The following is a 27,486-nucleotide window of genomic DNA, read 5'->3' on the forward strand; positions in this document are numbered from 1 at the left end:
AGCACTTTTTGGGGCGGGACCATTTTTGGTCCCGAGGACCACTAAAGGATGGATTCTTTAAAATGTGCTCCTGCACAAAAAATAATAATGGATCAAAATGAATGTTGGTGCTAATGTTTGGACCATCTAAAGGCCTAATTATAATAACAATCAAATATTACTTTAAATGTATTTTATGGAAAATATAAATTTTTTTATTTTTTTCCCTGTTAAAAAACAGGGCGCTCATGTACCCAAACTGGTATTTAAAGGGTTAAAACAATGAAAATATAATTAAAACTTAATGTGGATATTTTAAGCAGAAGTAGTTTTAAAAGACTGACTAATTTAAAGTGGAAAAAAATATTGATATATAACATTTTTAAAGCACTTTTTGGGGCGGGACAATTTTTGGTCCCGAGGACAAACGAAAGGGTAGGACTTTGAAGTTCTACAGAGTGTTAAATGTAGATCATTGAAGCTTCATGTAACCATCGCAGCCACGGGGCGCTTGGAGGAGGCGTGGCAAACCTTAATGTTGTCAAGTGACGCGGGGTGTGACGTGGCCTCGGAGTAACGGGCGGATATTTTCAAAATGGAAGATATGGCAAAGTTTTGGAGGGGAACGCGAGAACAACATTTATTCGTCGTGTGAGGACTCCTGTAGCGGCTATCCATGCACTCTGCCTATCGGCGAAAATTATTACAAACCTGCACGCGTCTGCGAGGCGAAAAGCCGCCACGATGAGTGTTTCGATCGGCGATAAAATTGAGGTGAGTGCATTTGTTGGGCTAACGCCCACAAGCTAGCGTCCACTCGGACTGATGGCTTGTTCTCGTGTCAAGTCAAAGGCTGGAGTTACAAGTTAGCTAAACAATATCGCACTGAGAAGGAAAAAAACCCTCAGTTTGCTTAATATAATGGGGATATGTTAAACTTTTATTTAGTCATAGCTAAATATTATATTAGTTAACATCAATTACTGAGGCGATAGTTCAGTTTTTCGTTTTTATCTTGTTTCACGTGTCGTAAAGACTTCGCTTTTTACGATTTCCAAAATGTATTCTTCTTCTACTTATTATTATTGTTATTATTATTTAGTAGTACTAGTAGTAGTGGTGGTGGTAGTAGTAGTTAATGTAGTAGAAAATGTCAACGTCGTCTCTGCGGGTGTGTAACCTTACCCATGCTCCCCCAGGACAGACATTGTTGTGTCGCGTCAGTTTGGGGACCTGTCATGCATCTTGGAAACGGCTACAAGTGGGTCCTCATTAGCGGGAAGAGACCCGGGATAATTAAAGGTTTTGGTTGGCCATATGACGGCGTCAGGTGTTAGTGGCTTGTTTGACAGTTAACGTTTGTTGTGGGTGGATTTCTCCCGTGTGGAGTCGTTGGTGGTTGTAGAGAACAATCCAGCAGGTCGCAGGTTACGGGAAGGATGTTTGACCAAGTTCTTCGCCATGGCTTTAACAACCTGACTGCTGACTCCCATGCTAGCAGAGATGAGAAAGGAGGTTTTTGTTATGATCAGGAGTCGATGATTGAGGTGTTTGCTTTTAAAGCTCTCGCTTCCCATGGGATTTAAATTTAAAAATGAAATCATGCTCACATTTTCCTGCAGATGCATTGTTTGTACAACTTCTCTTTTTGTGCACGCAGGACTTCAAGGTCCTTACTCTGCTCGGGAAGGGCTCCTTTGCGTGTGTTTACCGGGCCAAATCGGTGAAGACTGGTCTGGAGGTTGCCATCAAAACGGTGAGATAATCTACATCTTTATCAGTGATGCTGTAAAATTGTAAATTTGGAACTACTGGTTTATGACATATGTTGCCTCCCGTGGGGTTCTTGTGGACCCGCCCCACAGATGAGCTCCCAGTGTTTCATTGCCATTGTGGGTGGGAAACTGATTATTAGGATCAAACCAAACTGTACAACATGCCATGCTGAGCCGATGAGTGGCAGGTGTATAATTATCTCTGTTGTTCCCATCTGCAGATTGACAAAAAAGCAATGCACAAAGCCGGCATGGTCCAACGTGTGAGGAACGAGGTGGAGATTCACTGCCGACTGAAGCATCCTTCCATACTGGAGGTAACGCTGACAAGCCACAGATGATTTCTTGCCATGAAGTGCTTGATACACAACACCAACCCTGCTGTTTATTTAAATATGCCTTCTCCTGTAGTGTGTCTATACAATATACATTTTCTGGGGTTTTTTGCATCACACACAGATTCGCCTGTTTAGTGATGCACTTTAATAATTTGAAATGTGTGAATTCTTGCTTAGTGTGAGATTTACAGTTAAAGTTAACACCAGTGCTGTAGCTGCAGGGATTCCTGTGTCTTTGTGGGACTGTTGTGTTTGATGATGCATATATCAGCTTTCTGTATTGTTGTCATGGTTATACAGGGCGTCCTTGATAGTACTTTGTGTAGGTACTCCACCGATTTCTTTCCACTTCACTTAATCAGTAGTCTGGCTAATCTTCAGCTTTAAAGATTAACCAGGAAAGCAGGCAGTGGTGGTCCCACTGACACAGCTTTCAGGACCACAGTAGTACAATCATTTTAAAATCCAGTCAGATATATTCTATATTTTGTTCTTTCTCAATGTTTCCATATTTTGAGACGATGGTAAATAAATCATATTGTTATGTCTTTTGTTTTTGTAAAAGCTTTACAACTACTTTGAGGACAGCAACTATGTGTATTTAGTGTTGGAGATGTGCCACAATGGAGAGATGAGTCGGTACCTCAAAGAGCGAAAGATGCCTTTCTCTGAAGATGAAGGTCAGGCACATGTGTTTTTGTTTAGAAGCCTAAATATGAGTTGTGTTGTCAGCTTTGTGAGTTGCTACTACTGTAAAAAAACAAAAAACCCCAACAACAACTTTATTTTCGCCCCACAGCGAGACATTTCATGGACCAAACAGTGAAAGGGATGCTTTATTTACATACTCATGGGATCTTGCACAGAGACCTGACTTTGTCCAATCTTCTGCTGACCAGCAACATGAACATTAAGATAGCAGACTTTGGCCTGGCCACTCAGCTCAAACTCCCAAATGAAAAGCACTTCACCATGTGTGGCACACCTAACTACATCTCCCCAGAGGTGGCCACTCGCAGCGCCCACGGGCTGGAATCAGATGTTTGGTCACTGGGATGCATGTTCTATGCTTTCCTGATGGGTCGCCCTCCATTTGACACAGACACAGTCAAGCACACTTTGTCCAAAGTGGTTCTCGGGGACTATGAGATGCCTACCCACGTTTCTCTGGAGGCTCAGGACCTAATTTATCAGCTGCTGCAGAAAGACCCCGCCCAGCGGCCCAGCCTCTCTGCAGTACTGGACCACCCATTCATGACCCAGAGCCTGCTGGTCAGGACCAAAGAGCTGGGGCTTGGGGATGACGGGTCCATTGACAGTGGCATTGCCACCATCTCCACAGCCTACACCTCCTCCACCTCTGCCAGCAGCGGCAGTCGCCTCCAGAAGCGAACCAAGCACATGATAGGCTCTGCTCTGCCTAATCGCATGGCACCCATCCCAAGCCTTCCACGCCAGCCCAACAGTGCCTGTTTTGAGGATGGAGACCAGTGGCAGCATCAGCAGCATCCACTGGAAAGGTTCAACAGAGAGGGCAGGAGCAGGGCGGCTCACGGTGGAGAAAGCGGAGAGCCTCATTCTCGCTACCTGAGGAGGGCTCACTCTTCAGACCGTCCCATGTCCACTTCAACAGGTTCAACTCATGCTGAGCTGGGGCGATGCCACTCAGAGGAGACTCTGGCTGGTATAGGACGCCCAGTCTTCCCCGTGTCCTCCACTCCACACCCGTTTTCAGAGCACGGAAGACTCCCATCTCCACCTGTCAAGCAGCCAGCAAAGTAAGCAGTCAGTCTGTTGATAATCTTTTTTTTCCCCCTCAGGTTATTGAGACTAACAGATGACACTCTCTATTTCAGTTCTGGGTATTTTTCCACAGAGACCGCACTTCCACCAAACTTGCAATTTCAGGACTTAGATGGAGTTTCTAATTGGCTCAACACTGAAGGTAAAATAACACTTTTGTGCTCTTTTGGTTGTTTTAATCATGACTACAAAGTTTTCCAAAAGTTTTGCTTTCTTTCTCAGCCTCTGGACAGAGGTCCGCAGATGGCAGCGCCCACAGCAGTAGAGGACCTTTAGGTGTTCACAACTCCTGGACAGATAAGCCCATGAGCCGAGGCGCAAACCTTCACCCCAACCTGCACCACCAGCTTCTTTCCAACTCCGACTCATACAGGGAGAACATCCCCGGATTAGAGTTCCAACCTCCTCCTGACAGAGAGTTAAAGCTCTCTTCAACCAAACCCAGTACAGATAAGCTGAAGAAAACACTGAGAGACGTAATCCCGCCTCTGTGTGCCTCCCGACTGAAGCCGATCAGACAGAAGACCAAAAATGCTGTTGTAAGATTTTAATCTATTTTTTTTTTTTTTAATTTCTATGTGTGAACAGTGGATATATTTTTAGATATCTCATCTCTTTTTTCTTGTCTTCTATCCAGGTGAGCATTTTGGACACGGGTGAAGTTTGTATGGAGCTGTTAAAATGTCAGAGTGGTCAAGAAAGAGTCAAAGAAGTCCTCCGGATTTCCTGTGATGGCTCAATGGTACAGTTTCTGTAGGGCAATCGGCATTTATCATGCAGTTACTTAATAAATCTTTCCATGTTTGAAAAAAATCTTCAGTCTTGTAAGTTGTGGCTTATTATGACCATCTGCTGTAGGTGACGATATACCAGCCTAATGGTGGAAAAGGTTTTCCTGTGCTGGACTGCCCGCCAGCTCCTCCAGAAGACATTCTCATTTGTAGCTACGAGGATCTTCCAGGTATTCTGATGGATGCGTCCCACCCATTAATATCAGATAATAAAAAAATGTGAAATAAAATTGTAATTGAGCTTTTTTTTTCTTTCTTTTCACAGAGAAATACTGGAAAAAGTACCAGTATGCCTCCAAGTTTGTTCAGCTTGTTAAATCCAAGACTCCTAAAGTGACCCTTTACACCAAGTATGCCAAGGTCATGCTGATGGAGAACTCTCCTAACGCGGACCTGGAAGTTTGCTTTTATGATGGTGAGTCAGGGGAGTTTGCTGAACGTCAGTAATGAGGTGGCTGAGCTGATGAGTCTAAATTAACGTGTAATAACTGCATCATGCAGGCGCAAAGACCCACAAGACGTCCGAACTTGTGCGAGTGGTGGAGAAGAGCGGGAAGTCGTACACTGTGAAGGGCGAGGCGGGGCTGAGCGGCCTGAGCCCGGAGTGCCGGAGGTATGTGGAGCTGTCGGACGAGGGCCACGCCATGTGTTTATCTCTCGAGGCCGCCATCACTGCAGAGGAGCAGCGCAGCACCAAGAATGTCCCTTTCTTCCCCATAACGATTGGCAGGTGACAGGAAAATTCTGGCCACCTCGTGACAACTTTCCTTTGTTTTTTTTGTTATTTTTCTCGTCTTGCGTGACAAATGTTTTTCTTTTACTTCCCAGGAGACCCGCCAGCTCAGACGCTCCAGGCTCATCGTCTGTGCCCTCGCACCCGGTTCCTCCAGATACAGCATCACCTCCTAAACCTCCACAAATCACTCCTTCGGTAAGTTCTGACATTGCAGGATAAAATGAAGAATAATGTGGATTTCCACGCCAGACGCTGAGACATCTCAGGCAAAAACATGTCATGTATGCAGTGTTCACTGGTTTCAGGCAGAGGGATTCTTTCCACAGTACAACCAGAAGACTAATAGTGAAAAAATCAAAACATAAAAACAGCACCTGGAGTCATACCCGAGCATGTGGGTGTGCAGGCCGTGATGAGATCTGCATTTGATTTTTACTAATTTATTTCTAGATGATTTCCTACGATGGGTCTGACTTCACCACAGCCAGCCTGAGTAAGAAAAGCTCCCCAGTGCGACAGGACCTCATTCAGAGCACAGGAAAGGTGGTCAAGTCGATATTTGTGCCAAATGTTGGATGGGCATCCCAGGTAATTGATGACTAACTAATATTTTAAGACTGAATTGACTTTGAATTGACGCTTTGACAAAAACCGAATCCTTGTTTGTTTGTATCTGTAGCTGACAAGCGGAGAGGTTTGGGTGCAGTTCAACGATGGTTCTCAGCTGGTGGTTCAGGCAGGAGTTTCCTGCATCACCTACACGTGTCCAGAAGGGAAGATCACCAGGTATGAAATACATTAGAAATGTCTTCTGTGTTCCCTTTAAGAGCTATGTTTTAAAAACTTTTGTGAGAGTAGAAGTTTTTAATATGGCCATTTCAGAAGCCCCATCCACCTGCTGTTCACATCTTTTGTTTGCATGTGGCAGCCAATCAGAAGAAAGTTTTCTTAAAGATAATGGAAATGGAGCTGAATGGCTTGTTTCACACAGTTGATTAACTGAGTGCTGTAACAGACGCAGAGTGGAGGACAAACTAGCCCGAGAATAAAAATACAGAGCTTGTTATTTGCTGGATCTTTGGCCAGCTTTCCACACAGAAGAAGCCACAGTGTATTTGTATGGCACAAAAAGTAAGAAGTGGTGTGTTCTCTGCAGGTATAAGGAGAACGAGAAGTTGCCCGAGCACGTTAAGGAAAAGCTTCACTGTCTCTCGACCATTCTCGGCCTGTTGGCGAGCCCGGCAGCGCATCACCTGCAGTCCCATTAACACCTTGTGTATAAGAGGCCTGTCAAAAAGCTGGAAGTAGCATTAGAAACCTTCATTTCTCTTCTTGTAAATATCTTCTATTTGTTGTTTTTACATGTACAGAAGACTGAGATTATGAAAAGATATATTTTTATTTTAATAAGCAGCTATTTTGTATAGTGTCTACATTAGCCCTGTTGGAAAACTTAGTGTTTGTGTGTCTTTGTTTTTTTACTGTGTCCTACTACTATGAAATGTGCGACCGATACATGCTGAAACAATAAAACATCTGGAGGCCGGGTGGAGGATCGCTGCACTTTCTTTTGCAGTCTTCTCTTTGCACTCCGTATTATAAAAGAAATTAAAGTATTTATAGCCAGTTTATGGCTTCAGTAATAGAGAATTCATAAGCATAGTTAATATAACTGAAACTTAGCTGTTAGTTACCTCTCTTTATATCTAAAGGAGAAAAATGAGGTTAGTTACTCAAAGTAAAGTCTGTCACTTAAAATCAATGGAGCTGAAGTTTTAGAGCCCTCATAATTCACATGGTGCAGGAAGAAAAGTAAATACCGATTTCTTTGGTGCTCAAATATTTGCATCCAGACGAGCTCCTTTTGGAAATGTGGTGCTATTTATTTCAGTCGATGTACGTGGAGTCCTGCTAGCGGTTAAACAAATGGTATTTACCAAGACCTCTTACTAACTCGTTATTCTTGCATCCTTCAAATTTTTCCAGACCAAAATACCACACAGAAGCTGCTTTGGTTTTATTTGGTTAAGACATTTCATATAATACAGACCCATCAACGATTAGCTCAATGGAGCATCTTTATAGATTTTAAAGGATTTGGGAGCTAAGAGCTAAACTGCACTAATTTAATATCTAGGATACAGAATAATAGAAAGTCATTAGAGTGGATGTTTTGTTTTGAGATAAAATAGTGTATTTTGGGTGAACTTTCAAGGATCATATTACTATTCTTTTGTCAACAACTGTCATTTATATAGAAGGAAGGCAAACCATTAAATATGTAAGTTATTTAAAAATAAAAAAAACTAAATTGTCGCCTACATGATGTAAATAGTGGAGTTGTACTTGTGGAGCCATTTTTCACTCTTAGTGACAGCTAAAAGCACTTTGCACTACAAGCTATACTCACACATTCTATGTACTGGAAGTGCTTTTTATCCATCCCATACACTCATACGCACATGGCTATATCAAAAAGATATCCTTGCAGAGTGAAGGAGTCAGGGATCAAATCTGACTCTTATAAGCAGGTGAATCACTTGAGTATGATTGTTGTAAAACTTTAAGAAAAAAAAAAAAGCAGTGAAACACCCAGATTAGTTTCACATGTTTATTTTGCCCTGTTGAATTGGCCATTTAATTAAAAAAGTCACAAAATTGAGGATTCTTCTCAATTACAGAACCGATACAAAACGACATACTGTACGGATGTAAGCATAGGCGCATATACACGTACTGTACAAGACACCCAAGAAGTACACATTCAGGTGGAAGCCGGGAGCATGATGACACCATCTGGGTTGCAGAAATGACCAAGAGTGGGATTAACCATTTATATTTCCCATTTAGAAGCACAGTAAAGAACACGAGATAGGACACAGTATAGTGGCGTACACAGATACTCAGCCTTTTCCAATTTAAACAGGGACTCAACCACAGCTTCCTAGGTGAGGAAACACCTAGACTCATTTTAACCTGGTGTGGTACTTTTGAATTTATTGTTGCTTCACTACACTTTGAAGGCAAATCAAAACCAGGATACTCAGAAGGGTTGTTTACACATGTAGCGAAGGCCAACTTCCACTGTGCCGTCGCTCTTCTTTTGTCCCAGAGAGATGCTGGTGAGGTGGCCGCAATGACACAAATATATCCGCTCACAGGGCAAGCAAGAGGACGGTGGGTTCCCTTGGATGCTGATGGAGGAAAGAAGACAGCAAGGGGAGCTCTCTGGGACAAGAGAAGGAATGCAGTAATCTGTATTTGCTGCAGGTTGGCACTCATTTCCCACTAGATGCTAGAGGGATGTAACAACCGCTCAGCTGATCTGTCCCTTTCACGTCACCTGAACAGCAAGACCCAGAATTTTACCGTCCCTCTACGTAAATCCCCACTTTTTCAAAAACATCACTGCTTTCATTTATATAAAACATTTCTCCCATAAAATCTCAATAAAATAAAGTTGCTCTTAGTAGATGTAAGGACATTATAAGATTTTAACAAAATCGTTAAAAAAAAAACCAAAACAAAATCTCACAGTGAACACTGGGAACGACAGCTGGACCTCCACCTACTCCCTTCACTTAAAATGTGACACAAATACAGCAGCTGGAACAGCAGACAGGTCAGAGAATAAGGTTTGAAGCACACGAGTGGATTGGACTGTTGGTTTAGTTAACTGGAAGAAGCGCTGAGAGACAAAGCTGAACAAATAACTCAATTATCTCAGACTGTTCAGATGAATACTCACTTTAGTTGGGTATTCACACACACACACACACACACACACACACACACACACACACACACACACACACACACACACACACACACACACACACACACACACACACACACACCTGATTTTCTTATTAATCCAAAGTGACAAGCTACACAGCAGCCCCAAGTCTGTCCGTCGGTCAAGTTTGCCTCAGTTTGCTCGCGTGACAGATACAAGCGGTGAAGACACTTGGGGAGTCTGTTTAAGGAGACTACAACCCCCACGAAAGCTCCCACTGGAATTCTGAAAAATCATGGAATTTCTCGGAAAACATCCACAGACAGATAACATGGGAATGTGATCCTCATCTTCCTGCACTGGAGCGACTCAAACTGCGACTCAAAAAGGATGTAGTTTGTTTATCTAACACACAGAAAAACACCCCCTCCCACACACACACACGCACGCCATAACAATCATTACAAAAAGAAACTTGGTCACGGAGATTTTATCCTCTTAAGATTTGAAAAATAATGCTCTTTCTTTTCTACTCCTACACTCAAATTAAATTTAATGGCACTCGGGAAAAACAAAACAAAACACTGCTCCCCTGTCTGTTTAAACCAATAAAACAATCTCATCACTCTCTGCAGTCGATTGGCCACAGTCACATAGCAATCTGTGGAGTAGTGTTCAAATGCCCAAACGCCTCCTCTCTCTACGCCCTTGCACGTAGCACTCAGTGGTATTGACCAGAATACAAACACACATCACTGGCACAGTTGGCCACAGTGTAAATGTGCCTGTGTGTAAGTGAGTGTGAGAGAGATACAAGGGATCATACATTGCACATCTAGTGGCACATCATTCTCCAGTCCTGATTCGGCCATTCTAATTAGTTACCTCTTCTGGACCCTTTCATCACAGAGACCTCACGCAAGAGAGAGAAAAATAAAATCAGCTATTAGACAAAAGTTCCCAAAGTTCACATTACAGTACTGTTAAAGTCTCATTAGACAAAACGAGGAAAAAAAAGGCAGAGGAAAAAAAAGCTTACATCCAATCACCATCATTTCCAATAACTATATAGGAAAAAGGTTTGTGTCTCGATTAGATATATTATCATCATTAACATCATATTTACTATGATTATTAATTATTATTATTATTATCACCACTGTCATCCGTTATTTGTTCAGGGATCAAATAGGGAGGTAAGGGGATGGGAGAGAAAGAAAATAAAAGAAAGTCAGTCACTGGGAGGAAGCCTTGGTAGCTATCGTGGAGACACAGTGCTGCTGGAAGTTGGGTGACATAGCAGAGTTGCAGCCCAGTCTCTGCAGCTCTTTTCCCAGCATGCTGCAGCAGCCCGGGGCTGGCGGGGCAGTGTTGGGTACCGTGGTGCTCACTGGGAGGCTTTTGGGCTGTTCGCCGGCAGGAGGAAAGTCAGGGTTGTGGCTCTGAAGCACGCTGCTGATGTGGTTCAGGAGGTCGTTGAAAAACTCGGGGACGCCTTCGTAACCTGGAAAGAGAAGGCAATATTAAGAAGAAGAAAAGCAGTGACTTCTGGTTGTGTGCTAAATAAACAATATTCTACCTAAACTGTTCTTATAAAGCTGCTCCTGGACACTAAAGGGAACATAAAAAAATGTTCCCTTTAGTGTCCAGAAGGACCCTGAAACTTCATATTACATTAAAATAAGACTCATACTTAAAGAGGTTTCTGAGCCTAGGTCTGACACAGACCTAGGCTCTGTGTATGGGGACACAGAGCCTAGGTCTGTGTCCCCATACACTTCCATACACCTTGCAAAAACAGAAGTCGCCCCCTGCTGGCCATTAGAGAGAATGCAGGTTTAAGGTTTTCTGCACAAGCTTCATGCTCTCTTGTGGTTAATAGAAAGCAGAAATGCAGTTAGCAGAACCTGTAGCTTAAACAGTTTAGGATTACACAGGTGTTGGCTGCTCTAAGGATGGATTCATTATAACTCCCAGTAAAATCAGAGGTTTATTTTCCACTTAATGAGCAGATACTTTAAAGAAGATGATTTATGTGTGTGTGTCTGTGAGATTGTGGCTGTGCCTACCTGGGAATGCATTGATGTCAATGACGGCGTGCTGGCCTGTTTGATTGTTGATGATTACATCGATGCCAAACAGGGACACGCCCAGTGCTTCTCGCAATGACCTGGACAATTCTCTGATGACATCATCACTGGGTGGCTGAGACACTCCCTCAACGTTCTCTCTCTGGGTGAAACAAATATTAAAATGTGCATTAGCTACACAGCCTTTAAAAGTCAGGGTTGTGGCCCTGAAAAGAACAAAGACATAAAAAAAACGAGATGACATTTCATTCAGTGACATTTTGGACGTACCGAGGTCAAGTCTGAGGACGACTCTGGTTTGGAAACATTGTGGCTGTTGAAGAAAATGGCTCTCCTGTCTGAAGCAGAAACAAAGGGAATTTTAAAGAGTGTTGACTACACCGACACAGGCTACGATAAGAAACTCCCAAAGAATTAGTTCCCAAATCACTTTTCCGACGTCAATGGAAAATGTTCGCTCCATGTGTTCCTACCATACACTTTCCTGTAGATCAAATAAAACATAAGAACTGTTGAAAAATATAACTTCATTATTGAGAAACCTATTTAAGCCTAAAAATGTGACAAAAAATGCTGAGCCGTTGAGATTAGTTCCTCATCATGTCCAATTATACATGTTCTCTTCCTGTCCCCACAGTGACTTCTACATTTTTTTAAGGCTTTCAATATCTGTGACTAAAGGTAGGATTAATTATTGATAATCATAAAGGCTGCAAAACAGCAGTACTTAGCCAGAGGAACTGTAACCAATGCAAACAATCAGTTTAATATGTAGCTCATGATCCTGAACTAAACAGACTGTTTATGCAAGAAAACAACTTCAGAACAAGGCGGCTTTATTCCTGCAGCCTTATGTCAGATATCAGCTGTGGGTTTACCACAGTCTGTTATTCAAATTTCAAAAATATCAACAGGTTAGGGCATGAAGTGGAAGCAAATTATTAATTATTTTAAAAAAGAACAACCTTGCCTGCCAGTTATACTGTTTGCTTATTTCCATGAACCCTCTGACAGTATGTTGTTTTGAATTTTCTCAGTAGAGGATACACCAGACCGAAGGAGGTAATAAAGGATGCACTGAAGCACCTTTTCTTAGTATTTAGATACTTTAAACACATCTTATTGACTATGTGCACGTTAGCATATGCTACTTCCGGTGCAGAAACTCCTGTGGGGAGCTTTGTTTCCGGTGTCCTATTCGCGCCCTGTTTACGGTCCAAAACAAGTTAAGCAAATAAATAAATAAAGCGGCGATTTACATTTCTATAGATGTCTCGGGCATTTACCCAATATATCTGTAAATGATGTTCATCGACTTGTCGATATTTTTCCCCCACGCCTCAGGGGAAAAGAGAAAATGGATTCAAATGTTATATTTCTCAGCTGTCCCTCGTTTATCGCGGGTGTTATGTTCTAAAAATAACCAGTGATAGGTGAAATCAAGTAGCCAATTTTATTTTTTGACGGTGCAAAACGTTTCGTGTACATCGTGGACATACAGCACTGCACTTCAGAGTCACACTGCTAGCGATAGATGCAGCGATTCTGTACTGTACAGGAGAGACGGAGGAGATCGTCTGCAGCGATCAGGACGCAGGACGTAAATAAGCATGCAAACTTGCACTAAAAAATCTGCGAAACAGCGAGGTGAAAGGTGAACCGCGTTATAGCGAGGGACCGCTGTAATTTTGAAGGTAAGTCACAACATACCCTTCGTAAATACTAATGTATAGAAACCGTTACCAGCAATCATTAATTTTTTGTGTGGCTTTTTTTCACGGTTTGTTAACATGCTGTGTAGGTGTGTACTTGACTAGCTGATATCGACATAACGGGAAAACATCTGGTTTGACTATTGTTCACCTGTAGTTTGAATGCTGAACATTTGCCTGTTTAAATCATAAGACCAGTCACTATACAGAGATGTGCTTCTGAATGTGGACGATGTGTCTTCTGCTGCAGTGATGCAGTTCTGCTTGTGTTTAGTGATGTAAACAACTGATCGATCTAAACTCTTTAAACGTCAAAATTGATCATTAGATTTTTATGACACAACAGTGGTGAGTGTTCCCACCTTCTCCTCTTTGTAACTTAACGCGATCTTTCCGTTTTCGAGTTTTGGACATGATTTTGGAGTATATCTTTGCAGTAGCGATTGACCGCAAAGTAAAGCTACCGGAAATGTACAACCCCACATCCGGTCTCAAACCAGGAAGTTAGCATTTTCTCGTGCACAGGGTCAATTAAGGCTGCCATGCAAATGCTTCTGGGTGACTTCACTCAGTCTTTTTTCATTGGAAAGTTCCTATTTGACTGCAGCCCTGGTGTAACAGTGCAGTTGTCTAGATTTTCCATCATCTGCACTAGGTGGCGCCACAGTTCAACCATGGCCTTTAGTAAGTAAAACTCTTGTTTTCTAAATTTGAATACCTGGTATTTAAAAAACAAACAAACAAAACAAAAAAGAATGTTACTAAACCACACTGATGTAATTCTTTTTCATCTTAAAAAGTCTTCAAGTCATCCAGGTCGAGTCTGTGAGCTGAAGACAACATATCCTGGCGTGCTCAGACCTCCACAAAGGATAAACCAAAGAGCCACTTCATAAATGCATAGCCCAGCCACCTCAGCAGAACAAGACTCAGCTGTACACCTGCACCTAAAGGATCAACAATACTGTCGAGGATCCCAGTATTCACTTTGTTTTGAACAAAGATGGTTTGAAAGAGCAGTAAAGGAGGCCATTTACATGCACTGTGAATGGACCACTTGCAAACGGGACAACCTCCACTAGGAGTAAAATGCCCTGGACTGTGCATGATTTGTTTTTAGAACTGAAGAAGCCTCTTGGATGAGAGGTGAACCCTAAAGAACTGCAGTTGGCCATTTTTTAAGCTCTCAAGACAAGTCTCTCGGTCATACCTACAATGTGTTGAGTGTTCCATATGTTTACATCAATAGGTTACTCATTGGGCTCGGGTGAGGAATTTTCTTTGATAAATGTGACAGGAATGTATCACAACATTTTTACCTACGTTTTCTCTGATTTCTAACTTGTAATGATTAACATGAATCAGTGTTGGAGAGAAAGGAGTGGAGGAAAACTGTGTGTTCCATCACTGTCCAAATAAATCTGCCCTTCGGCACGGCGAAGGTCGCGGTAATGAAATGTTCGGCGGATTGGCTCATTCATTCCCTGGCTTGATGGGCAAAGCTTCACTTTAAGAAGGAAGGCTGACTGGGACAGCCCATCTCTCACTTTCCAAACACTAACCCATACTTCAACCTTTCAAAGCACCCTTTCCATCACTTTCTAGGTACAAAACATAATGCATAGCTTCAGGCTGTGGGGGACAATGACCTAAGCGCTGCGCAGGTGTATTGCTGTGCTGTGGTGAGCTTTTCTGTTGTACCAGCATTCCAGGCTGAAACCAGCCATCCTGTCTGCACGGTTACACAAAGCGGACGACTACGCTGTCGGCAAAAATGATTTGCATGTGGGCCTCTGCTGTATCACATGCAAATACTGGAGTTTGTGTCTGGGGATAACCCTGTATTCAAAGACACGTCATGGGTAAAGCTTTTGACATGTTTATGGAGAAAAACACTGCTGCTCTTGTCTAGTTTTGACAACATGTACCAACAGGGTATAACTCAATTGCACTTTGCTGCACCCCTTAAAGGGGCGAACAGGTCCAATCACAGGGACCATAAAGCCATTTTATGAGCTCTTTTATTGGGTAATTTGGAGAAGCTGTGCAGATTGCACAGACTGACCAGTGTGCCTGTAAGCAGCGCTTGGACTTCCCCACCTGTCACTCTCCCTCTCACTGTGTGTCCGTTCTTAACCTTACCTGCAGGTCCAGCAGGGAAGTTCTTAAGGGAAGGTCTCTCCACTACAGTGTAGGAGTCTCCCACCACGAACACTTTGTAAAGCACTGCGTTATGGTTGATGAAACTCTGAATCACACAAGGAGGCTTCACATCCTTCAGGTCCTCTTCACTGAAGATAATGGCCATCTGTGGGCAGGAGGCCACACAATAAATGACAAAGAACTTGACAGGAAACATTGAGGTCAATCAGCAGTTAGAGGCAGGTTAAAATCTAACTTCATTCAGTGCTGCTTGTGCCACTGAAATTGACACTCCTGGCAAGCTAGCCAAATAGACTTAATGCCTCCACAGTGTTATACCTACATGAGGTATAACACTATCAGATTTTGCTGTTTGGATTAGAGTTAAATGACAATCCTCTAACAGAACAGGTATTAGCTAAAGCAAACTTTTGAGGGTGTGAGTGACCTCTGCATCCTGCGGGCCTCTTACCTCATGGGAGTTGGTGCCATGAGCCACCCGTGTTTTGCAAACTGTGGAAGAAATGAAGACAAAGAAAAGCGCAGAGTTTACAGCAGAGCACAAACACTTACATTTCTGTTATATTTGAGATGATAATGAACAAAGAAACATGGCAACAGGTTTAAAAAAAAAAAAATATGTGTGGCGAGTAGAAGGAATTAAGATGACAACGGCAGAGCTACTCACTGAAGGGGAATGAGAGTCCTTGCCTCTTGATTTGCTCCAGCACGTCTGGGCTGCACTCAGTGTTGAGGACCATGAATGGAGGAGAGCAAATCCTCTCATCTATATATTAAAAAAAAAAAAAAAAAAATGCTCAGGAGATGTGTACTCTTGGTTATTTTCACTACAGAAACGTCTAAAAAATTATTGCTTTGTTTAATCCACAGTTCAAATTTGGAAGATTTAAGTTACAAAGACAAACTCATTTTCTTCTGCGGTTTTAGCTTTAACATACAGTTTCAACATAACGTTTCAGCAACTCACATGGCTAACAGTCATATGCTATGACCTGTAGTACTAGGTCAAAAAGTTGTTTTTATAACTCATCCCTGTGATGTGTTTACACAGAAACACAGCAGAGGCCATCTGGTACTGCCCTTCTGCTCCTTACAAACACATACGTTAAATTAATCATAGCGACTACTTGCTTAACCTTAACCACCACCTTTTTTGTTGTTGATTCCTTTAGGGATCACAGCAGTGACTCATTACTTCCTATTCCTAGTACAGTCTTCTGTCATGTCACTTCTGTCCTTCACTACATCCATGAATCCTCTCTGAGACATCCATCTTCAACATCCTTTGTTCAATAAATCCACCGTCCCTTCTCATGTCCAAAAGACTTCTTTTATGTCCATAAAATATCTAAGTTCAGGTCACCACAAAAACCCACACAAATACAATGATGAAATATAGGAAAGCATCCAATTTAATGAGGAACTAAGGATAAACCAGCTGAGAACACGCAGAGTCATCGGGCACGTCACCTGATGGACTCACAGGCCTGACATTTCACAACAAACACACTTCCAGTTACAATGTCTTTAAAAATCTCCAGTATTAACCACAGAAATTCTGCTTCTTTTTCACCCATCTCTATATTTTGTCTGTTTACAAGTATTTTTTTCCATCACATCCTGCAGCAGCAAGTTGGTCAGTTCTGATAAGACTAAAAATTTAAAAAACATCCTGCAGCTTTGACAGGCGTCACCATATCAGGACTGGGGATGCATCTATATTAATGTTTTGTATTCTGTAATTCCCCCCCCCCGCAGTAGGTATATGGGGGCGATAAGGCAGACGGGTTGGAGATAACGGCATAGGAAATCATTGGCTGGGCCAAAACAACAGCTGGCAAAATGTTAATGACCAAAACACAATAGAAACATGCCAGTCTTTGTGTGCCGTGGGCCTCAGCAGTGGCAGGGCTCTCAGCTGATGCTAGTGCTGAGGTCAGGAGAATCTCATTTGCTTAAATTAAGTCCAGTGCAGAGTGCTGAACTCTGGGTGCAGTCAGAGTTTTACAGACACAATGTAAAAGTGGCCAAAAGGAACCACAGAAACAACTTAAATGAAGTTGTTGGAAGCAGAATTATCATATTGATGTTCTATGCTTTCACCTACCATCAACAGTTCTTTCAATAAAAAGACAAAAACAAACCAACAGAGGTGCATGTGCGAACAAAAATGTCCACAGCTGGTTTGGATCCCGCCAGTAGAGAGCTCATGTGACGTTGGGCTAATATTCTGGTACACTCACTACGAGCATCTACTCAACTTAAAGCTACAGAAGTTCCCAGATGTGCAAACTGAAGGAGAGCATCCCCAGCCCTGAGCTACTCTGGAAAATATACAGACCTGATTCTCCTGAAATTATTCATAATTCCTAGTGTATGTCTGTCCAGATTTGACCTTTGACCTTTTGGAAATAAACGACAATTTATCATTTTATTCTGTTATCCATTTTTGGGATATTTCATTATTAGGAGCATAGCAGTAATTCTATTGAGAGGTCACGCTGACCTTTAAACCACCGACATGTTGACATTCAAGAGCCCCCCCTCCCCCAGTTGAATGAGATGAAAAGAAACTGATATGGGATAAACCTAAAACATAATGGTGCTGGTGCAGAGGTGTTATATCAACTGTTGCTGTGTGAGGTGACAACGAAGCATATAAAGATGTTTGGTGTTAAGGATCCTCTTATACTGTTATTTCACAGAAAATTAACAGGCAACAATTAAAATCATAGAATTGTAGCTAAAATAAGAGATTGTAAGAGATTCAGTGTAGTCTATAAACATGATAACTGTATAATTTTTCATTTCATGCATGCAGGCATTTATTTTACTATATACAGTAGCTTCTTTAGCCAAAGAAAATGATGAAATAACCTTAATCTTACTGTACAAAACTATAATATTGTAAACACACATTTCAGTTAAGACTGAGATTATGTTGCTGCAACTTTAAACTGCTGAATTTCTGCAAATTTTTCTTTAAATGTTTTTTCTTTAATTTTTTTTTTATAGTGCTGACATTTCAAGTGCAATAACTCTACCTTGAAATAAAGTGATTTACATAACCAGGCTCTACCAGTCTGATCCTATGACAGTTTTATCACATGCAGCGGTGATTCTGGTGAAATGTTAGCTACAGCTGTGAAAATAATGTCTTAATAACCCAGGAAAATCCTTTAGGTACCTCCATCTCGTGATGGGTCCGAGAACAAGACATTAAACGTTCCCCTGCTCTGCTGCTGGCAAACATGCGTTTCCACACTATTTAGAAAACTAATTTTCAGGAATGCGTTTGATTTTTATGTCCAAAGAAAATAAATCTGGTTATTTAAAAAGACTTGACCACAAAGGGTTTATTTTTGGTTGCTTCAATACTCCTGTTCTCTTTTTCTGTGCACTACGACCTTTGCCTGTGAAGCTGGGTCCATTCCAGGGCTGGCTTCGTATCCGCCAGTGCTGGGAGCAAGCCTGGAGGGTTACCCATGAGTCATCTGTGCACTGCCTACAACTGTGTTCCCTTTTAGTGATGTTATTTTATCAGGTCAAGAACAGCATCATAATAAAAAGAAAAGCCTGATGGTAAAAACATGCCCATTACATCACTAAGTTCCCAAAGATTGATAGTGTTATATTTGGCTAAACAAAAACCATCAAAAGCCCTGAGCCTTGTCAAATGAGAAAAGAAATTCAAGCTCCAAGTTCAGGTTTTATAATAAAAAGAGCAGAGACTGGTGGACACGAGTGAGTAGCCAAGTTTGTAACAGTGTGCATGCTTGGCTCTGGCTGACACTTTAGGGGGGGACGGAGGTGGAGGGGAGGATCAATCTCTGGCTCTGTCTAAACATTGCATGCTTGCAGCAGACCCAACGGAGCCGAGGACAGTCTTTATGGGCCTCTACAATGGACAATGAGGTACTTTTTAAAGTGGGATTATACAGTTACGAAGTCTTCAGGATCAGGACATCCCTTATATTAAGTCATTCGTCCACTAGATTACAACATAAACACACAGTCAAATAAACTCCAAATGCATAGGCCTTAACCGGTCACTCAAGAGGAAAGAAAATAATCAAAAGGCCTGTTTTAACACTTAAACTCAGACGACACTATTCTCTTGTTTGGGGATTTATGTGAAGAGAACTACAGCGAGCCAAGTTTCATTATACTTGCTAAACTGTGGTGCTGTTTAGGTGAAAGGCTAGACTCTCTTGTTGCTATTTAGAGCTTGTTTCCTAGAAACCCGAGCATCCTCTCTTTGCTGCTCTCTTCTTGTCCCTCCAAGGCAAAGCAGCAGGATTTTTTAATATTCTAAATTGAACTGGAAACACGGCTATGCCCTGAGAGCATTGCTTGTCTCAATGTCGTGCTCTAAGAGGCTTACGCTCCAATTAAAATTATGACTCATTTATGAAAGAAAAAAAAGGAAGGAAAATGTGATTGTTTTCCCACAACATGCAAATCCTGGTATTATGTAATGATGATCGCAAAGCACAGTAGGGCAGGTGAACCTGACAGGCAGAAACTCAAGGTGGCACTTGGCTCTTTGAGCTCACACAACTGTTTCTCATTGTCATTCACAGAAACGTCTATAATTAAATATTGATCACTTGCATAAACCGGCTCTGCTGGTCCATACAGAGACATAGAATAATACTGCAGCACAGGGAGCACAACTGGATTGTTGTATAAATACCCAAAGGAAGAGTTTCAGTTTAATTTCTGTTATCTTGAGTTGGAGAGGAAAATTTTTAAGACTAAGAGTTGGTGTGACAACGGTTTCTGTCTATAAAAAAACAGACTAAGATATCAAAAACTCGTGTATACACAGGAACCAGCAGATTCCACTAAGTAACATAAACAGTTACCTTGGTCTGGCTCACATAGGAAACACAAAGCAACTCTGACAACAGATCGGAGCCAAATTTCCAGTGACGCTGTACCATTAGTGCTCGCGTGGCTCTTTTCTGGCTGCTTTATATTAAACACAGCATTAGGACGAGCTAAATCTTGCACTTAATTTTATTTTAATTTAAACAGTTTGGAGAAGAACAGCTAAATGCACTATGACTGAGGCCATTTAATACTGAGAGGCCACTCGAGTGACAAAATAAGGTTTGCTTTTCCACAAGCGCACCTCAAGTGTTTCCTCCTATTGAGTACTATTCTGAGTCATACAGACTGAAACATGGCCGGCTCTCTATGGTCTTTAAGTACTGGGTTGCCTTGGCAGCTGCTTCAGGACTCCATGGTCTCTGCTGATAAGGAGGAAGAGGCTGTGCCTAGGAAAGCAAGGCTCAAGAAAAAAAAAGGAAGACGAAGAAGAAAAAAAAGAAAAGAAAAGAAAAACCCCAAACCCTAAAATCTCTTACACTATGCTCTTCTTTAACTTGAATTTTGGGCGTATGCTGATAGTCTACAGTCTAGTATTACAACAGGTTTACTGTATCATTGCTTCTAAACTGACTAAATTGTCATGGATGCCTTGGCATGCAGGCCTAACTGTGAACAGACAGCACCACTAATGGAAGTACATTTTTCTCGTATGTACATTTTTCTACTTCCACACATTAATGGAAGTAGAATGGTGAAAGGAAAAAAGAGCTTCATAAAATGCAGCTAGTGAAGCATCTTCCTCTTCAAACCGATCACACACAGTGAGGCAGAGTGATGCAGTTTAAACTCGCTGTTGCGTAACAGTAATCGTGTCTGTTTGGATAAAAAAGACGTCGTCTTCTCGTATTTCTATTTTAGGAAAGCACCGACATGCTGATACAGCTCTGAGTCTTTGCTCTGACATCAGACTGCAGCTCATCACACACAAGCTTTGTGAGATCATAATTATAAAGGTTTATTTTCTCCTGCCATGTATGGGGTTAAAGGAAATGTGGATGAGTCACAGGTGTGCTTACAGTGTGTGACAGTAGGGAATGTCCCTCTGTAGCTAAAAGCCATCGCCTGCTGGTAAGTTTACTTGATCAGTGACAGGGGAAGGTGTTGCTCGAGTGACCTGAAGGCAAGTTCTGATCATGCTACGATAAAGCAGAGAGAAATAGAAAGGAGGAACTATGATATCAGCAAAGTGCCCAGCTCATGTTTATGTAAATATAAATGTGAACACTTAAAGTAACACAGTTCAAGTGAGAAGCTACAGCGCCTCTCTGCTCCCCCTTCCTTGGGATGTGAAGAGCACAGTCAGAGGTCCTAAAGGTAACCTCAACTTCCCTCTCAATAACATTAAACAGTAGGCCGTGGCGTTTAAATCAAAATCAAAGCCTATTTTTTAGTCAGCTTCTGTTTTCACATAGCGAGCTAGGAACAGAGACACTAATGGTGCTAGCCATCCACTTATCTCACAGTCGCCCGAGAACAAAGCTGAATCTTTAATGGCGAACGGTTTATACAAAGCAGGACATTCAGTTCACTCAAAGAACAGAACACATCATCGCCCAACTATCTGGCTTCTGTGAAAAGTTAACCCTAAAACACTAATGTTGGGCGATTTTCATAAATCTCAGTGGTTGTGTCTTTTTGTTTATTTCTCCCACAGTTGTCAGTGATGCAATGAGACCGTGTCTTCACTGGACAAGGCTCACATGTTACAGGAATGGTTCCCAGCTTTGTTATTCATTTGATTTGATTTTTTCCCCATCATCTATTTCCTAATTTATCACTAATGTTAGTGCGTTTTTATGAGGTCTCCCCAGTGATACTTCTTTCACTTTATGAGACGTTGTATAGGAGACATACGAGAAAAGTACCTCAATTTGTCATGTACTGTTGTACTTGAATATATTTTTATGACAAGTATGTTTTATTGTGTATATTATATCGGGTACAAAAAAAACCAAAAAACCCCAACAACTACCAGGTGTTAGTGACAGTTCTAAAGTGTGAGTACAGGTTTTAATTAGTGAGAAAATCCTCTCCTTCACTGAAATACGCCGATTTGTTCCAAAATTTCTCCAATGCAACTGAGCCTCACACCAGTCAGTCTCACAAAGTTACCGACAAGATCTTACCTCGCATACAGCTTTCTAATCTGTGGATGAGCTGGTAGGATTTGCAGCGATCCAGCAGAGTTCGGATAGCTGGAAGTGGATCCAGGATGATAGTCTCAGGATGGGCATCAATGTAGTCCTTGAAACACAGATTTACAAACCTCTTAATTTTTACATTCAGAGAGCATTTACCATTATTATAAATGTTATTTTTTTTACATCATGTATGTCCACACAGATGCAGTTCTCTGCATCATGACTAAACAGGTTTTGTATTGTTACAGTAACATAACTATGGTTAAAGGCCATGACTTAAAAGAAAATTGCCATTATTGGATATCTGATTCCAGATATCCTGGCTATGATTTCCCAAAACTTATTCTGTGTAAATAAACAGACTCTTTGGAAAAATAACTGATGACTTACTAATGGAAATGTTTGTGGCTTTTATTTTTAAACGTAACTAATGTGCTAAAAGGGCAACCATCTGCCACGACACACACACACACAAATATAGATTAGAAATGTTAAACAAACATAATCATGTAGACAAATCCAAACACTGAGTTGAAGGGTCAACATGCCTCACTCTGTTTTTGTGTGTAAGCTAGAGAGAGCATGAGATGTATGCCAGCGGGTCTTTATAGGTTACATCACTGCATCTCTGCATGACCTGCTGTTAGATCAGCATGAGGCTGGCCATTTTACATAACTGCAGTCCCCTTCTCTTCTCTCGCCTTCCCTCCGACTCCGTCCTCACACCACCTCCTCTCTGTTCTCGGCCGCTCTCCATCATCTCCACACTTGATTTTCGGCTACATGGATCCCTTTGCCAAGAGTTCATTCCGAGCGATTTCATACTGAGTCACAAACGCTGTCAGGTGGAGCTGGCTGGCCTACACATTACACAAACAGCCCGCCTGCTCACATCGCAACTCCGCTGTCACACACATTTACATGAAATTAAACACATCGTGCAATATAAAACATCAAGCACATGTACAGTGGAAATAAATGTCTATTTTTGAACAGAGTCTCAGTACACACACACACACGCTGTAGCACAAAGAATGTAAACCGACGCCTTTGCCTTGACATGGAGGACCCATCAGCAGGATTTGCCAGGATCTAACAGGCAACGCTAATCAAAGCCAGTCGACCTGTTATGTAAGTAAAATATGCTGCCACGGAAAAAATAAATAATAAATAAATCCACACTAATCTTCCAGGAGTTCAGAGGAATACTCTGTGATAGGGACTGTCACTTGCTGAATTCTGCATCTCAGAAGAAGAAATGCAGTTAAACAGAGACAAGAGGGGGAGTTGAGAAAGAGATCAACGCTTTTTAGCAGGTGCTGGAGAGGAAAAGAGCCAGACGTATGTCAGCGTGGGTGTAAGAGAGGGCTGTTCGCATTTCAGAGCAGATCCGTTTCCAGAGAAGAATAAATGGGTTTGTCTTTGGGAATATGGTCAGAAGAGCATCTAATCTGTCCTGCTGATTGTAAGCCATGTCTGTGATGCCACAGTTGTCAAACCTGAAGCGAAAAATTATTTTTAGCATTTGTATTAGCCACAACTACAACCAGATGGGTGCGATTTACCACATCAGTTCAGCTTACATAAGATGTGAAGTACAGAGAAGCCCGGAAGACCTAAATTACGACTGTAGCGATCTACACCCATTTGTCAGCGAGGTAAACGAAGAAAAAAAAAACTACAACAGATAAAAGCACCTGGTAATTAGCTATAAATGCCATTTTACCTTCGCAGTTTAGTTGGAGAACGCAAATGATATTTGTCCAAGGTTCACTGTGAACACGGCTCACACCTCAGGCCACTGAATCACCAGAGTGCATCTCAGGATGACATTTTGTTTTCATAAAGAGCTATTTTAGAGATGACAGTTTATTCTCTCCACGACACAACCGGGTTATTTATGATCACAGCTGTGTAACATTAGAATTACACCAACACATATATTTCCAGTGGAAATGTAATCACAGATGACAGTTGTGTTCAGGTAAACACGCAGAACAAAAGAGGAGAAGACTCAGCCACAAGACTTGGCTGCTGTTTTACCCGCTGATATTAAATTCAACCACTAACTACAGTGGTAAAGTTTGAGTACTGACTAAAAGGAAGAAAATACTGTAATAAAAAAACAAAACACACACTTCCTCTGAACTGAAAAAACCCTACAAAGATGTTATCGATGCTTACAGGATGACATTTCTTTGTAGTTCATACAGCCAACTGGGAGGAGACCTTTAGCTTGAAGATCAACTGGCTGACTGAATAAACATTAAGGCAACACAGAAAATACAGAAAAATTCCGGTCTCAATCTAAACGACTCATTCGAATGTGCGCAGTTCAATTTTATTTAGTAAATAATGATAAGAACACTGCTAAGCATAGGGTATGTATTAAGATGAATGATGATTAAGAGGGCTGCCAGACGACTACAGCTAACAGTAGTGGTAAATCAAAGTGACAAAATCTCTAAGCTTTAGCAAAAGGATGAATTATATATTTAAATAAATAAAAAGCCTTCAGAGAACTTATGAAAGGGTCACCAATTATCCACAGGGAGCCACAATATTTTTGTTATGTTTGGGGAAAAACCAAATAATAATTTTAAAATCATCCAACAATGGACATACTTAGCTTGATTCCTAATTCGGAGCAAGCTAATGGCTCATCTATTATCTTAATAAGACAACATGATGTTGTCCTATTAATATGTTGCTGTCAATATTCAATATTCAGTATTCTGCAAAAATATTGCAATAATATTATAAAGTGAGTGTCTAATTTTTGTATAAACCTGCAGATATGCTTTTTAGCTCTGCAGAATGGCTTACATTTGGAGTCAGTCTCAAGTGGCCACTGTATGAGCTACAGTTTTAGTTTTATTTCTGAGTCCTTGAGGGTTTCAGCTTGATGAAAACCAGCCACATTTTGCTCAGTACATGGTATTAGGCAGCTAAGAAGTTTTTGCTTTGATTGAACTTTTAAAGACAAAGGAGCAAATCCATGCCTTGCTTCTGGAAATTGACAAGATGTGAAAATGTAAGACAAAAATTGCACTGGTTTGCACATCCACAGGAATCTAGAGCGCTTTTTATCATACGTAACTTACTAAATAACAAGTCTATATATACACTATCAGTCAAGCATCAAATGCAGGCCTGTTCTAATATCGACCATGTTCTGCAGGATGTCAGAGTGATTGCTCCACTCTGACATCCTGTTTGCCCTTCTTAATTGAGCAGTCAGGGACATGGTGACAGAATTGCGTGACTCTGATCACGATTACAGCTCCTGAGTCACTAAGAGAGAGACGGAGGCAGAGTGCAAGATAGTTTAATAAAATTCATTTTCACACCATCTGTACCCCTGCCAGATTAATGAATGCATACACAGAGAAGAACAGCATGTTTCTAAAGTAGATTTTCAGCTCCAAATTTGATGTGTTGAACATGAGGTTTTTCTTACTTCAGAATGAACAAAAAAGTTTCAGAGATAACATTAAGGATTTATGAGTGACCACGTGCTCAAATATAGCTGCTAATGCATGTATGTTCCTGTGATCTGCCTGGCTGATTCTTTGAACACATTACCCGATTCCTTGAACTGGGTCATTTACAATCGTAAATGTAAAACTCGGTCACCCATAAATGTTTATTGCCGGTACTAGGATTGCAGTCAAAACCAATCAGTCAAAGCCAATCAGTGTCGCAAGACTTTTCTGCATTTGCGACATTTCAAAAAAAGCTTTCTAGAGACCAGTTAATCTCAATATTGAATGTAGGCTGCATAACCTGTGAAATTCTGTGTCAAATATTTTGAGTAACAAATTATTTTTTGGTTATTTAACAGCCAAAATAGAACAATAAATATTAATATTAGCCATGCAATTGCTTCAATAATAGCTTCATCTAGATATGGATCTATGAAATCCAGACAAAGAATAAGTATTAAACAATTTTACAACATAGATTAGACCTGTTTGATATTTAATAAAACAAAAAATTGATGGATGAATAAGAAGTTGCAGTATTTTTTATCCATCTATTAGTAGAGATTATTCATTATGGCACCTACACTATTACCATTCCCAAGGTTAAGGATGAACTTAGACGGTTTCCCACACATACAGTATATTAATTTTTTTAAGTGTGTGTGTGTGTGTGTGTGTGTGTGTGTGTGTGTGTGTGTGTGTGTGTGTGTGTGTGTGTGTGTGTGTGTGTGTGTGTGTGTGTGTGTGTATATCTATTTTCTTTAGATTGTTGTGTGTCCAAATGAACAGGCCAAAAGTGTGAATAGCATTCTCTAGGCCTTGTCCTCTCCTAAATTTTGGTTTTTCTATTTGTGAATACATGGGGAGGAGGAAGGGATATGTGGGAAGACAGACAGATGCATACCTGTACTCTTTGTACCAACAGTACAGCCTGTGAATCATTCTGGTCAGCCTCAAGGATAAGGTCAGTCAGTTTGTGGATGATGACATCCAGGGGTCCCTGGTCCTCTAAAGGCTGGCTGAGGTCCAGCTGAAGACAGAAGTGTAAAACAGGTCAAAGATTATTGTGCAGTCTGGGATCTATTAGCCATTTTTGAAATGGATATCCATCAGCAACCATACACACACACAAAAAAACATTTTATCTTTATAAAACTCAGGTGTTAATATCAAAAAGTCACAACTGCTTTGAAAAATCTGTGACTTACTAACGCAATATTATAGATTCTTGGCCCATTAGATTTTAGTCAGGGTTTTAAGTGCTATGCGTGTGGGGGTTATTTTTGTGTCTCTGGCTGCAGAGAAAGGAAGTGTAAAACCAACACTACAGCAGTTACAAATAAGCACTTTCACACATGCAGTATGCCAGGTCAACATCAAGTCAATCCTGCAATTTGTTGAGTTCTTAAGTCACGGTGTCCCGCATTTCCTGCAAAATCTCCAAAGACCTACTGCTAGTAAATAAGTCATAGGATTTTTACCTGACCTTTTGGGTTCCTTTTGTTTAACCCACTATTTATTCACATCAGTTACTTCTTGCATACACGCTAAACAGAAAATCAACATATTCATGTACTTGTAGATGCATCGCTTCAGGTATGAAGTGGTACTGGTAAAGACACATAGTTGCAATTAATGTACTCATGAATCAGAATAATGGCTGTAGTGAACTAGCCTGTTATTCAAAATCACTCCTACCATATAGAACAATGGGGGGGAAAAAAAGAAGAGTATACAAAGTAAACAGTGGGTAGATTTTGTTTCATCCTGAAAAACACATTCTTTTATGCTTAACTGCTTCCCTCTTACAAGGATGATGAATTATTTTTAAGAAAACGGTG

General features: G+C 41.1%; 2 protein-coding genes across 3 annotated transcripts in view; one reads left to right on the forward strand and one right to left on the reverse strand.

Annotated features, from left to right (window-relative positions):
- The first annotated feature begins 453 nt into the window (after positions 1-453).
- Positions 454-9,283, forward strand: plk4 (polo-like kinase 4 (Drosophila)). Of its 2 annotated transcripts, none has more exons than XM_085142777.1 (15): positions 454-753; positions 1,640-1,735; positions 1,976-2,071; positions 2,658-2,772; positions 2,892-3,870; positions 3,949-4,037; positions 4,118-4,434; positions 4,533-4,637; positions 4,754-4,856; positions 4,952-5,101; positions 5,188-5,416; positions 5,515-5,617; positions 5,873-6,010; positions 6,102-6,208; positions 6,579-9,283. In XM_085142777.1, exons 1-15 carry the CDS (start codon positions 724-726, stop codon positions 6,688-6,690), a joined length of 2,769 nt encoding a protein of 922 aa, XP_084998903.1. In that variant the 5' UTR covers positions 454-723; the 3' UTR covers positions 6,691-9,283. The 2 variants fall into 2 exon arrangements, with proteins under 2 accessions (XP_084998903.1, XP_084998902.1); XM_085142776.1 differs by lacking the exon at positions 454-753 and adding an exon at positions 768-1,526.
- The window catches only part of LOC146496432 (inositol-tetrakisphosphate 1-kinase-like), a 32,606-nt gene continuing 13,139 nt past the window's right edge, over positions 8,020-27,486 (reverse strand). Inside the window, exons 4-11 of the mRNA XM_085142791.1 lie at positions 26,550-26,675; positions 22,146-22,263; positions 15,791-15,889; positions 15,575-15,615; positions 15,103-15,268; positions 11,519-11,586; positions 11,228-11,390; positions 8,020-10,662 (exon numbers count right to left, since the gene is read on the reverse strand). Coding sequence (XP_084998917.1) covers positions 10,394-10,662; positions 11,228-11,390; positions 11,519-11,586; positions 15,103-15,268; positions 15,575-15,615; positions 15,791-15,889; positions 22,146-22,263; positions 26,550-26,675 — 1,050 coding nt within the window. The 3' untranslated portion in view covers positions 8,020-10,393. The remainder of the gene's footprint in view (positions 10,663-11,227; positions 11,391-11,518; positions 11,587-15,102; positions 15,269-15,574; positions 15,616-15,790; positions 15,890-22,145; positions 22,264-26,549; positions 26,676-27,486) is intronic.

This window comes from Neolamprologus multifasciatus, chromosome 19 (assembly GCF_963576455.1).
Source record: "Neolamprologus multifasciatus chromosome 19, fNeoMul1.2, whole genome shotgun sequence".
Lineage (NCBI taxonomy): Eukaryota > Metazoa > Chordata > Actinopteri > Cichliformes > Cichlidae > Neolamprologus > Neolamprologus multifasciatus.